General features: G+C 45.3%; 1 protein-coding gene across 1 annotated transcript in view; it reads left to right on the top strand.

Moving 5' to 3' along the window:
• The first annotated feature begins 2,276 nt into the window (after positions 1 to 2,276).
• The window catches only part of LOC123728285 (calcium-activated potassium channel subunit beta-4), a 67,551-nt gene continuing 56,866 nt past the window's right edge, over positions 2,277 to 12,961 (top strand). The window contains exon 1 of the mRNA XM_045700229.1: positions 2,277 to 2,665. Within this exon, the coding sequence (XP_045556185.1) occupies positions 2,330 to 2,665 (336 nt within the window). The 5' untranslated portion in view covers positions 2,277 to 2,329. The remainder of the gene's footprint in view (positions 2,666 to 12,961) is intronic.

The raw sequence follows: 12,961 nt of genomic DNA, 5'->3' as shown, positions 1-12,961 counted from the left end.
GCTCCGCTGATAGCCAGGTGTAGCAGTGGTAAGGTGTTGGTACTGCTGTTGGGACTCTGCTGTTGGTACAGCTTTATGTAGGCCCTAACAGTTTGTGGGCACCGTTTGTCACCGTTATAGTGCAATTAATGTATTGTTTAGTGTTGTGTTATGTAGTGGCTTTGCTGGCATGCATCCCCCCCCAAAATGTTTTAGTTTGCCCCACCAAGATTTACATGCTAAAATCTCCACTGGAATTGGGGCTGAAATCATATCCTCCCCAGTCCAGCCGTCTCTCTCTATACGCCGGTATAGCAATTGAGCCTGGCGGCGCTGTAAGTCTAAAGATGCAACCAAGGTACCAGTCATGCTTAGTTTCTGCTATTCTAATCCTTATGTATCCAACTGAACCCGGGTTTGAAAGACTAGGCCAGTCATCAGGTCCAGGGAAGGTTACTTTAATGGCCTCTGTTATATTCACAGATTAGGGACAACAAACTGGGCATGTGTGGCTAGAAACAGAGATTGGAATGGAACTAATCTCATCCCCAGTCCAGCCTCTCTGTAACTGAGCCTGGGGAGAAGGTTAAGATGTAACCAAGGTTGATTGTGTAGTAGGATCCCCAGTCCAGCCGTCTCTGTAACTGAGCCTGGGGAGAAGGTTAAGATGTAACCAAGGTTGATTGTGTAATAGGATCCCCAGTCCAGCCTCTGTAACTGAGCCTGGGGAGAAGGTTAAGATGTAACCAAGGTTGATTGTGTAGTAGGATCCCCAGTCCAGCCGTTGTAACTGAGCCTGGGGAGAAGGAAAAACAAGTTGTGTGTATAGGATCCCCAGTCCAGCCTCTCTGTAACTGAGCCTGGGGAGAAGGTTAAGATGTAACCAAGGTTGATTGTGTAGTAGGATCCCCAGTCCAGCCGTCTCTGTAACTGAGCCTGGGGAGAAGGTTAAGATGTAACCAAGGTTGATTGTGTAGTAGCCCAGAGGTTAAGATGTAACCAAGGTTGATTGTGTAGTAGGATCCCCAGTCCAGCCGTCTCTGTTCTGCCCCCGCGTAACTGAGCCTGGGGAGAAGGTTAAGATGTTGATTGTGTAGTAGGTTATAGTGATACTGATTTGTCCCTGCATCTAAATGTCAGCATCATCTGTAAATCCTTAATTAATAAAAATAGTCATTACTTTTATCTTTTATGAAAACAATGTCCATTATTATTCAACACTACACTTGCTAAACTTTTGTCAATTTCCATTAAAAGATACAAATCTGAGTTGACAAGCGTGTTCCAATAATTTCACAAAAAAACCTAAAACTATTTCAGAGAGTAAACTGGGTCTCTATAAAGATGCAGTGAATGGAATTACCACTGGTTAATGGTCCTTACGATAAAACGCTATGTGCGTGTGTTTATGTGTGTGTGTGTGTTTCTATGTGCTATTCAAGAAAGCCCCAAAAATGATTCTGTATATCTAGGAACGAACAGATGCAGACTAGCTTTAGGCTTTTTCTGCCACGTGCACGCCACCGAGCACCGTACACCACCGTAATCGTTGCTGATTACGTTAAAACTCGCATGGCATAATGCTTGCTTTTTGATTGGTCAACTATAAGCTTTGTTTTTGTACGCCAAGCCAAGTTATCATGTGTCCAAAGCTTAATGACGTAGGTCATTATTTGTGTTATTGAACGTGTTAACAGTAACTAGCTAGCCTACACTGTCAACAGGTTCACCCTGTAGTGATGCATCAAAACAATACCGTCCAATCAGCGTAATGAAGTTGGTAACATTGGTGTCAGCAGAAGAGACCTATTTTTAACTGTAGAAAGCTCCTCGCCTCAGGTTATATAGGCTGGTCCTCAGACCAGAGAGAGCTGTCTCCATCTCCAAAGGGACACAGTAGACCAGTTTGTCCACAGCGAAGTGATGGATGTCGGAGCCAGGGACGGCGAGGGACCGCTGCTGCGCAACATCTGATCGCCAGCCAAGGGAGGGGCATTCACTCCGAACCTAATCCCAGATGCAACATCCAGCCTTTCAGCAAAACCCAAATCTCTACGGACCGTTGCGATATGAAGTAGATATCACGCGCATAAGAGCGAGGGGAGGAGGGGGGCAGGCACAGGCTGGACCGCAGCTGCTCCGCTTTCGCAAAGTTCTCCTCGTTGACACCGGGGTGAGAAAGAAATAGAACATACAGAAGAGAGAGCGAGGAGTCCGGTTGAGTGAAAGGGACATTTTCCTAGAGGCTACCAGTGTTTGGGGCAACACAGCGCATATATATATAGAGAGGCCCCTCTCCAGCTCTCCTCTCCGTCACTTTCGAGCTCTTTTCAGACCTACGAGGAGCATAATGGCGAAAATGAGGGTGTCATACGAGTACTCGGAGGCGGAGGATAAGAGTATCCGACTAGGACTGTTCCTCATCGTCTGTGGCATCCTGTCCCTCTTTATCCTCGGGTTCTGCTGGCTCAGTCCAACTCTACAGAGCATGCAGAGCAAACCGGCCAACTGCACGGTGGTGTCCGTGCTCAGACCGGAGGAGATGTTCGAGTGCGTGTTCACGTGCGGGTCGGACTGCAAGGGGACCTCGCTGTATCCGTGTCTGCAGATATTCGTCAATAATTCCCAGTCGAACTCCGTGGCTCTGCTGCACTTTGATGAACAGCAACTGGTGCTGAACCCAAAGGTAAATGACTAAAACTCTAGAAGGAGAACTCTGGGAAGGAGCACTCTAGACTTTATAGTCGCCACAGCGTTGCAGTTACTGAATGCGGAGCTGTGAACGATCGATACAGTAGCTAGGCAAAGTGTCTGGCTGGAAAAGTTCCCAGTCTCAGTTTGTTGACATGAGGTAGATGGATATTATGTTAATGGTTGCCTGTTTTTTAAACTATGTTAATGTAAACAAACGTTTTGTATTCTAAAGACCAAATAACATTCTTGCTATTTTCTATTCCAAAGACATGGCAAAAAATCACAGACTTAAATAATGAGTTTAACTTTCATAAAAGTCACTTTATAGCAAGTGTAAGAGGATCTACACCTGTCCAAGTCTATTCTAGAGACATAGCCTCATCATCACTCACAAAGAGAACCTCTACTGTGATGAAGAGGAACAGAGATCACAAAATGACCCCTTTGGGACAGAAAGACCAAACGTCTGTGTGAGTGAAGGTGTCTTTTCTTCTCAGTTGGTCCGGTAAGCTCTCTGGTCCCATTGTGTGTGATGTTACTTTTCACACGTGCACCTCTCAGACTACAGATTGAAAATGTCTTGGTCCTTTTGAGAATTTCTTCAAATTCTCTGTGGTCATCATCACCATCAGTTGTTTCTAGCTGACTTCAGAAGGGTTTGAAACCCAACCTTCTCATCTTGTGTTCTTCTGTAGATAGTGTGTTTATATCTTTGAGGGGGTACTGTAGGGCGTTCAACTCTTCCTGTCCTCCTGCCCCTCCTCTCCCCCTCCCCTCCTCCTCTCCCTCCTCTCCCCTCCTCTCCTCTCCCCCTCCCCTCCTCCTCTCCCCCTCTCCCCCTCCTCTGTCCCCTCCTCTCCTCTGTCCCCTCCTCTCCTCTGTCCCCTCCTTTCCTCTGTCCCCTCCTCTCCTCCGTCCCCTCCTCTCCTCCGTCCCCTCCTCTCCTCCTCCCCCTCCACTCGTCTGTCCCCTCCTCTCCTCTGTCCCCTCCTCTCCTCTCTCCCCCTCTCCTCTCCTCCTCCTCTCCTCTGTCCCCTCCTCTCCTCCACCCCCTCCTCTCCTCTGTCTCCTCCTCTCCTCCTCCTCTCCTCCCTGCTGTCTGAAACAGACCTCTCCCCCTCCCCTCCTCTCCTCCTCCCCTCCTCCTCTCCCCTCCCCTCTGTCTCCTCCTCTCCTCCTCCCCCTCCTCTCCTCTGTCCCCTCCTCTCCTCCTCCCCCTCCCCCTCTCCCCCTCCCCCTCCTCTCCTCCTCCCCCTCCACTCCTCTGTCTCCTCCTCTCCTCCTCCCCCTCCTCTCCTCTGTCCCCTCGTCTCCTCCTCCATCTCCTCACCTCCTCCCCCTCCCCTCCTCCCTGCTGTCTGAAACAGACCTCTCTCCCCCCAGCTCCATGGTAACACCACTGCATCCCTCCACCCTGTGTCTTTAACGCGCCTCTATGTTTACTGACTGGGTTCTATGGCAACAGGAGCGCAGCTTTGAACAGTGATGCACGATCGCATGTGTCTGCATTTAAAGTGGCACCCTATTCCCCATGTAGTGCTCTACTTTGTCCACTAAGGAAATAGGGTGACTAAAAGTAGTGTGCGAAGGGAAAAGGGTGGCCAGAAGTAATAAGGTACCATTTAGGACAAACATAATCCCAGCCTGTTCTCTACATGCCGTAGAAATTGAGCCTGAGTCTGGGGATGAGGTTAGAAACGAATGCAGACTGTGGCACTGAGAGGAAAGAAGTGAGGACTTTGGCTGGCTACCAAACCAACAAGGGGTTTGAATGAGTTGGCAGTAAGCAGGAAAAAGGAACCAGGTGTTGAATGAGTTGGCAGTAAGCAGGAAAAAGGAACCAGGGGTTGAATGAGTTGGCAGTAAGCAGGAAAAAGGAACCAGGTGTTGAATGAGTTGGCAGTAAGCAGGAAGAAGGAACCAGGTGTTGAATGAGTTGGCAGTAAGCAGGAAAAAGGAACCAGGTGTTGAATGAGTTGGCAGTAAGCAGGAAAAAGGAACCAGGTGTTGAATGAGTTGGCAGTAAGCAGGAAGAAGGAACCAGGGGTTGAATGAGTTGGCAGTAAGCAGGAAAAAGGAACCAGGTGTTGAATGAGTTGGCAGTAAGCAGGAAAAAAGGAACCAGGTGTTGAATGAGTTGGCAGTAAGCAGGAAAAAGGAACCAGGTGTTGAATGAGTTGGCAGTAAGCAGGAAGAAGGAACCAGGTGTTGAATGAGTTGGCAGTAAGCAGGAAGAAGGAACCAGGTGTTGAATGAGTTGGCAGTAAGCAGGAAAAAGGAACCAGGTGTTGAATGAGTTGGCAGTAAGCAGGAAAAAGGAACCAGGTGTTGAATGAGTTGGCAGTAAGCAGGAAAAAGGAACCAGGTGTTGAATGAGTTGGCAGTAAGCAGGAAGAAGGAACCAGGTGTTGAATGAGTTGGCAGTAAGCAGGAAAAAGGAACCAGGTGTTGAATGAGTTGGCAGTAAGCAGGAAGAAGGAACCAGGTGTTGAATGAGTTGGCAGTAAGCATGAAAAAGGAACCAGGTGTTGAATGAGTTGGCAGTAAGCAGGAAGAAGGAACCAGGGGTTGAATGAGTTGGCAGTAAGCAGGAAAAAGGAACCAGGTGTTGAATGAGTTGGCAGTAAGCAGGAAGAAGGAACCAGGTGTTGAATGAGTTGGCAGTAAGCAGGCAATGACTCACTTTAGTTACTCTGTGTTGCAGTCTGTCTGTCTGTTCATGTTTAGTAGACTCAATCACTGCAGTCAGAGAACTTGGCAGTTTGGGCTCCTCAGGCTTGGAGGAACTGTAGAGTCTGAGGAGAGGATTGGCTGTGTCCCAAATGGAAACCTATTCTCTACATAGTGAACTATATAGGGAATAGGTTGCTATTTGGGATACAGCAACAGTCAATGTTTAATGTGTTCATATTATCGTCCCTGGCCCTGCATGTTGATTGTAAGTTGTACAACTTTTACATATGACTTGCACTTAGATTCTGTTGTTTTTATTGATTGGTGTGTGTGTGTGTGTGTGTGTGTGTGTGTGTGTGTGTGTGTGTGTATTTGTTCCCGGCGACAAAACCATATGACTTTGTCGCTGAATAACTCAGAGTGATTTGTGGAAAAGGGAACATCTGCTTCAAAAGGCTGTGTTTACACAGGCAGCCCAATTCTGATCTTTTTTCCACTAATTGGTCTTTTGACCAATCACATCAGATCTTTTCACATCAGATCTTTTTCAGAGCTGATCTGATTGGTCAAAAGACCAATTAGTGAAAAAAGATCAGAATTGGGCTGCCTACGTAAACACAGCCAAAGTCTCGTAAATGAATCAGGGATTTTTCTGATCAGTTATTGATTTCCTTAGCTATTGAAGCACCAAAACAAAGTCATGAATTTAAAGATCCTGGAGAAGTGCCAACTAGTCATTCTTATGTATGGTTGTCTGAGGCAGGAAATGAAAGAAAACTGATTGTATCCGTGTGTGTGTGTGTGTGTCTGTGTGTGTGTCTGTGTGCGTGCGTCTGTGTGCGTGCATCTGTGTGCGTGCATGTGTGTGCGTGCATGTGTGTGTGTGTGTGTGTGCGTGTGCGTCTGTGCGTCTGTGTGCGTGTGTCTGTGTGTGTGTGTGTGTCTGTGTGTGTGTGTGTGTCTGTGTGTGTGTGTGTCTGTGTGTGTGTGTGTGTCTGTGTGTGTGTGTGTCTGTGTGTGTGTGTGTCTGTGTGTGTGTGTGTCTGTGTGTGTGTGTGTCTGTGTGTGTGTGTGTGCTGTGTGTGTGTGTGTCTGTGTGTGTGTGTGTCTGTGTGTGTGTGTGTCTGTGTGTCTCTGTGTGTCGTTATTGACAGGCTACTTCTACTAATGGCCCACCTGAGGTCCTGCTCTATAATGACTTCATTATAATGGTCACTAATATATCCTGGTTCTAGACTGAATGGTCGGAGCGTTCCAGAAGCAGGAGGGGTTGATTGGTTTGAATTGGCTGGCTCATGGGAGGATAGCAGTGGTTCATTTGAGCCGGATCCCACCTCTCTGTTTGGGACTTTTTTGTTCCGGAACCTATTTAGGTGGATCTGGGTACTCTCGTGGCATGAAAAATTATTTTCTCTTTTTGCAAATGTAAAATTGTTAATAAAAGCGATCAAAGTTCATTCGAGTTTCCTCTTCCTTAATTCTCCTGCCCCCATAAACAAACGTAATGTAAGAAGTTAGATTTTCAGCCTGTGCCTAATATTTTGAAGAGTTGACTGGGGTCAACACAACACTAATCAATACATTAATTGCACTATAACGGTGACAAACGGTGCCCACAAACTGTTAGGGCCTACATAAAGCTGTCCCAACAGCAGAGTCACAACAGCAGTACCAACACCTTACCACTGCTACACCTGGCTATCAGCGGAGCCTTGTCTGGCAGCGAAACAGTTCATTCAGCCTCATTTACTGCCTTTAAAAAAAACATAGCTGATATGGCTGACTTGTTTAAACAAATGTGGTTTCTACTGAGAATTGAGATGTTCAAACTATGGCATAAGGGGACGACAAGCGGATAAGAGGCGATCCGTAACTCGCGATTAAGACATTAATGAGCGAGATAGGATGGACGTAGTCAATATAACTATTTGTTCAGCACTTTTGAAATGTACAGCGACAGAATTCAGAACATGGGCCGTTCTTACAATGTTCTCCCTGAACACCAACTCAGAAGCGTAGGATAAATAAAGGGGCATATAAGCAGACAATGAAAGCTCTTACAATATTCAATGATGACATTTCTCTAAAACAGGTTATAGGCTACATGTGCACCACCAAGTCAGAACAGTTGGCGAAATTAAGAGGTGAATATAGACCAAATTATTAGGGTGAGGCACATGAGCTACTAACAGCTGACTACACAATATACACTTGGTATTACTTTCTTGGTATATTACATAATTTATGCAACAGCATACAATACATTTTTGGACTCACCTTGTTGTGCTGTGCTCACTTGAACAGGAAGGTGGTGCGGTGGTCCTTCGTGGGCAAATTTTGTCATCAAACTTGGTCATCAAAGTATGGAATTCTCTGGATGTAAGTTGCTTTCAAGATGACTGGGAACTCTGAAAAAACAAGGTTGAATCATGACGACGTCAGTGATCTTCAGGTCGTAGCTCCAGAAAGAGGCCAGAGTTCCGTAATCAGAATTCCGAGTTTAATAAAGTTCAAAACGTATTTTCCCAGTCGTAGCTCATTTTCCCCCAAGTTCCCAGTTGTCTTGAACTCACTAAAGTCAGATTTTGCAGTTCCGAGTTAACAGTTGATTTGAGCGCGACACAAGTCCTGCTTCATTGACAGCATGGTCAATGTTGAATGTTTATAATTTTAAACTAGGAAAAGAGACTCTTAACCTTAGACTTGGTTCCACACAGCCACTCCACTGAATAGCAGGCTTATGATTGCTTTGTAATGCTTGCAGTTAGCCACTGATTCCTTCCAAACTACTCATTGTTGAATTTACGATTTCCAACTTGTAATGTTTATATCCAATGGCCGATGAGCACCGATACCATTCATCTATAATTTCTCTTCATTATTTCTCTTCATATGACAAGGATTAAAAAGGATTTGCCAGTAGAATGTCGACTTGATTCAGGATGATGACTGCTAGCTAAGATTTTGAAAGTATGATGTTGACATGATCAGTCCAATCAAAGCTTTTAAATGTTTAAAATTTGTATTTAACCTTTATTTAACTAGGCAAGTCAGTTAAGAACAAATTCTTATTTACAATGACGGCCTAGGGAAAAGGCTAAAGGCCTCCTGTACTGTAGATAAAAAAGCTACTGTAGATACTTGATTTGGACGTCATTTTATCTGTGGCCAATGACGTTGAGCCTTCTTGGATGGGCACTTCTAATGTAACTCTATGGCAGCACCCAAGGGGCTAGACTTTTCGAGGTCTAGCCTTTTACTTGGCGGTGACGAGGTGTCCCCATGAGTGACAGAACACTGAGCAAATCACGGCGCAACATTCCATATTTTCTGCTGCCTTTCCCACCACCACAGAAAGCACTGAGCTAGGCTGAAACACCTGCATTTTGGAGCTGCTTTACTCAAGAAAACAAAAGAGACCATGTTTGTATGCGGCTTTATTAAATGTTATATATATTTTTTACATTGTTTGCAAACTGATATGATATTTAATGAAATTTTTTGCTCTGCCTCACTTGCCCTGAATGACGGGTCGCCACTGTGTATGTGTGAGACCAACGGGTGGCCGTGCCTGTATGAGAATCGTGCCTGTATCTCTCTCTCACATAACTAAAATGAAATTCACTTTCTATGATCTCTCTCCCTCTCTGCTCTGATAGACATGAGCCTGCAACTCTCATCTCTCCAGCGTTCATCATTTATTTCCTTATAGAATCACAGCTGTATGAAGGGTTCTGGAGAAACTGCAACAGTCCTGATACACTGGAAAACACCTGCCAAAGTTATATAAGTACTGCTGACTGTTCAGAAAGAAATGAAATCATTCAGAATACTACACCACCAGAAGGCCTATCATTTAGCCACAGAGGATCAATAGCTTATTTTTTTTAAATAGCCTAGCTGTGGATTGTAGCCCAATAACATGGTATAGCCTAGCTGTGGATTGTAGCCCAATAACATTGTATAGCCTAGCTGTGGATTGTAGCCCAATAACATGGAATAGCCTAGCTGTGGATTGTAGCCCAATAACATGGAATAACCTAGCTGTGGATTGTAGCCCAATAACATGGTATAGCCTAGCTGTGGATTGTAGCCCAATAACATGGAATAGCCTAGCTGTGGATTGTAGCCCAATAACATGGAATAACCTAGCTGTGGATTGTAGCCCAATATAAAGGAATAGCCTAGCTGTGGATTGTAGACCAATAACATGGTATAGCCTAGCTGTGGATTGTAGCCCAATAACATGGAATAGCCGAGCTGTGGATTGTAGCCCAATAACAAGGAATAGCCTAGCTGTGGATTGTGGCCCAATAACATGGAATAGCCTAGCTGTGGATTGTAGCCCAATAACAAGGAATAGCCTAGCTGTGGATTGTAGCCAAATATAAAGGAATAGCCTAGCTGTGGATTGTAGCCCAATAACATGGAATAGCCGAGCTGTGGATTGTAGCCCAATAACATGGAATAGCCTAGCTGTGGATTGTAGCCCAATAACATGGAATAATAGCCTAGCTGTGGATTGTAGACCAATAACATGGAATAGCCTAGCTGTGGATTGTAGCCAAATATAAAGGAATAGCCTAGCTGTGGATTGTAGCCCAATAACATGGAATAGCCTAGCTGTGGATTGTGGCCAAATATAAAGGAATAGCCTAGCTGTGGATTGTAGCCCAATAACATGGAATAGCCTAGCTGTGGATTGTAGCCCAATAACATGGAATAATAGCCTAGCTGTGGATTGTAGACCAATAACATGGAATAGCCTAGCTGTGGATTGCAGCCAAATATAAAGGAATAGCCTAGCTGTGGATTGTAGCCCAATAACAAGGAATAGCCTAGCTGTGGATTGTAGCCCAATAACATGGAATAGCCTAGCTGTGGATTGTAGCCCAACAACATGGAATAATCTAGCTGTGGATTGTAGCCCAATAACATGGAATAGCCTGGCTGTGGATTGTAGCCCAATATAAAGGAATAGCCTAGCTGTGGATTGTAGCCCAATAACATGGAATAACCTAGCTGTGGATTGTAGCCCAATAACATGGAATAACCTAGCTGTGGATTGTAGCCCAATAACATGGAATAGCCTAGCTGTGGATTGTAGCCCAATAACATGGAATAACCTAGCTGTGGATTGTAGCCCAATAACATGGAATAGCCTAGCTGTGGATTGTAGCCCAATAACAAGGAATAGCCTAGCTGTGGATTGCAGCCAAATATAAAGGAATAGCCTAGCTGTGGATTGTAGCCCAATAACATGGAATAGCCTAGCTGTGGATTGTAGCCAAATATAAAGGAATAACCTAGCTGTGGATTGTAGCCCAATAACATGGAATAGCCTAGCTGTGGATTGTAGCCCAATAACATGGAATAGCCTAGCTGTGGATTGTGGCCCAATAACATGGAATAGCCTAGCTGTGGATTGTAGCCAAATATAAAGGAATAGCCTAGCTATGGATTGTACGCCTTAATAACATGGAATAGCCCCTAGCTGTGGATTGTAGCCCAATAACATGGAATAATAGCCTAGCGCTGTGGATTGAGCCCAATATAAAGGAATAGCCTAGCTGTGGATTGTAGCCCAATAACATGGAATAACCTAGCTGTGGATTGTAGCCCAATAACATGGAATAGCCTAGCTGTGGATTGGCCCAATAAACATGGAATAGCCTAGCTTGGATTGTAGCCCAATAACATGGAATAGCCTAGCTGTGGATTGTGGCCCAATAACATGGGAATAAAGCCCTGGCTGTGGATTGTAGCCCAATAACATGGAATAGCCTAGCTGTGGATTCTGTAGCCCAATAACATGGAATAGCCTAGCTGTGGACTTGTAGCCCAACAACATGGAATAGCCTAGCTGTGGATTGTAGCCCAATAACATGGAATAGCCTAGCTGTGGATTGTAGCCCAATAACATGGAATAGCCTAGCTGGTTAATATGATTGCCTAGCTGGTTGCCCAATAACATGGAATAGCCTAGCTGTGGATTGTAGCCCAACAACATGGAATAGCCTGGCTCGCGGATTGTAGCCCAACAACATGGAATAGCCTAGCTGTGATTTGTTGGCCCCAATAATCATCGGAATAGCCTAGCTGTGGATTGTAGCCCAATAACATGGAACAGCCTAGCTGTGGATTGTAGCCCAATAACATGGAATAGCCTAGCTGTGGATTGAGCCCAATAACATGGAATAGCTGGTTCCCACCTAGCTGTGATTGTAGCCCAATAACATGGAATAGCCTAGCTGTGGATTGTAGCCCAATAACATGGAATAGCCTAGCTGTGGATTGTAGCCCAATAACATGGAATAGCCTAGCTGTGGATTGTAGCCCAACAACATGGAATAGCCTAGCTGTGGATTGTAGCCCAACAACATGGAATAGCCTAGCTGTGGATTGTAGCCCAATAACATGGAATAGCCTGGCCTGTGGATTGTAGCCCAATAACATGGAATAGCCTAGCTTCGCGGATTGTGGCCCAACTAACATGGAATAGCCTAGCTGTGGATTGTGGCCCAATAACATGGAATAGCCTAGCTGTGGATTGTAGCCCAATAACATGGAATAACCTAGCTGCGTGGATTGTAGCCCAATAACATGGAATAGCCTAGCTGTGGATTGTAGCCCAATAACATGGAATAGCCTAGCTGTGATTGTAGCCCAATAACATGGAATAGCCTAGCTGTGGATTGTAGCCCAATAACATGGAATAGCCTAGCTGTGGATTGTGCCCAATAACATGGAATAGCCTAGCTGTGGATTGTAGCCCAATAACATGGAATAGCCTAGCTGTGGATTGTAGCCCAATAACATGGAATAGCCTAGCTGTGGATTGTGGCCCAATAACATGGAATAGCCTAGCTGTGGATTGTAGCCCAATAACATGGAATAGCCTAGCTGTGGATTGTAGCCCAATAACATGGAATAGCCTAGCTGTGGATTGTAGCCCAACAACATGGAATAGCCTAGCTGTGGATTGTAGCCCAATAACATGGAATAGCCTAGCATTGTAAGGCCCAATAACATGGAATAGCCTAGCTGTGGATTGTAGCCCAATAACATGGAATAGCCTAGCTGTGGATTGTAAGCCCAATAACATGGAACAGCCTAGCTGTGGATTGTAGCCCAATAACATGGAATAGCCTAGCTGTGGATTGTAGCCCAACAACATGGAATAGCCTAGCGCTGTGATTGTAGCCCAATAACATGGAATAGCCGAGCTGTGGATTGTAGCCCAATAACATGGAATAGCCTAGCTGTGGGATTGTAGCCCAACAACATGGAATAGCCTAGCTGTGAAATTGTGGCCCAGTCAACACGGAATAGCCTAGCTGTGGATTGTAGCCCAACAACATGGAATAAGCCTAGCTGTGTGGATTGCAGCCCAACAACATGGAATAGCCGAGCTGTGGATTGCAGCCCAACAACATGGAAAGGCAGCCTAGCTGTGGATTGTGTAGCCAAAACATGGAATAGCCTAGCTGTGGATTAGCAGGCCCAATACACAAGGAAATAGCCTAGGTTGTGGATTAGTAGCCCAACAACATGGAATAGCTTCAGCTGTGGATTGTAGCCCAACAGGCAATAGCTCTAGCTGTGACGGTGACCC

Source organism: Salmo salar, chromosome ssa17, assembly GCF_905237065.1.
Source record: "Salmo salar chromosome ssa17, Ssal_v3.1, whole genome shotgun sequence".
In the NCBI taxonomy this organism is placed as follows: domain Eukaryota; kingdom Metazoa; phylum Chordata; class Actinopteri; order Salmoniformes; family Salmonidae; genus Salmo; species Salmo salar.
The sequence above is the reverse complement of the archived record's forward strand: the minus strand, read 5'-3'. Positions and strand labels throughout refer to the sequence as shown.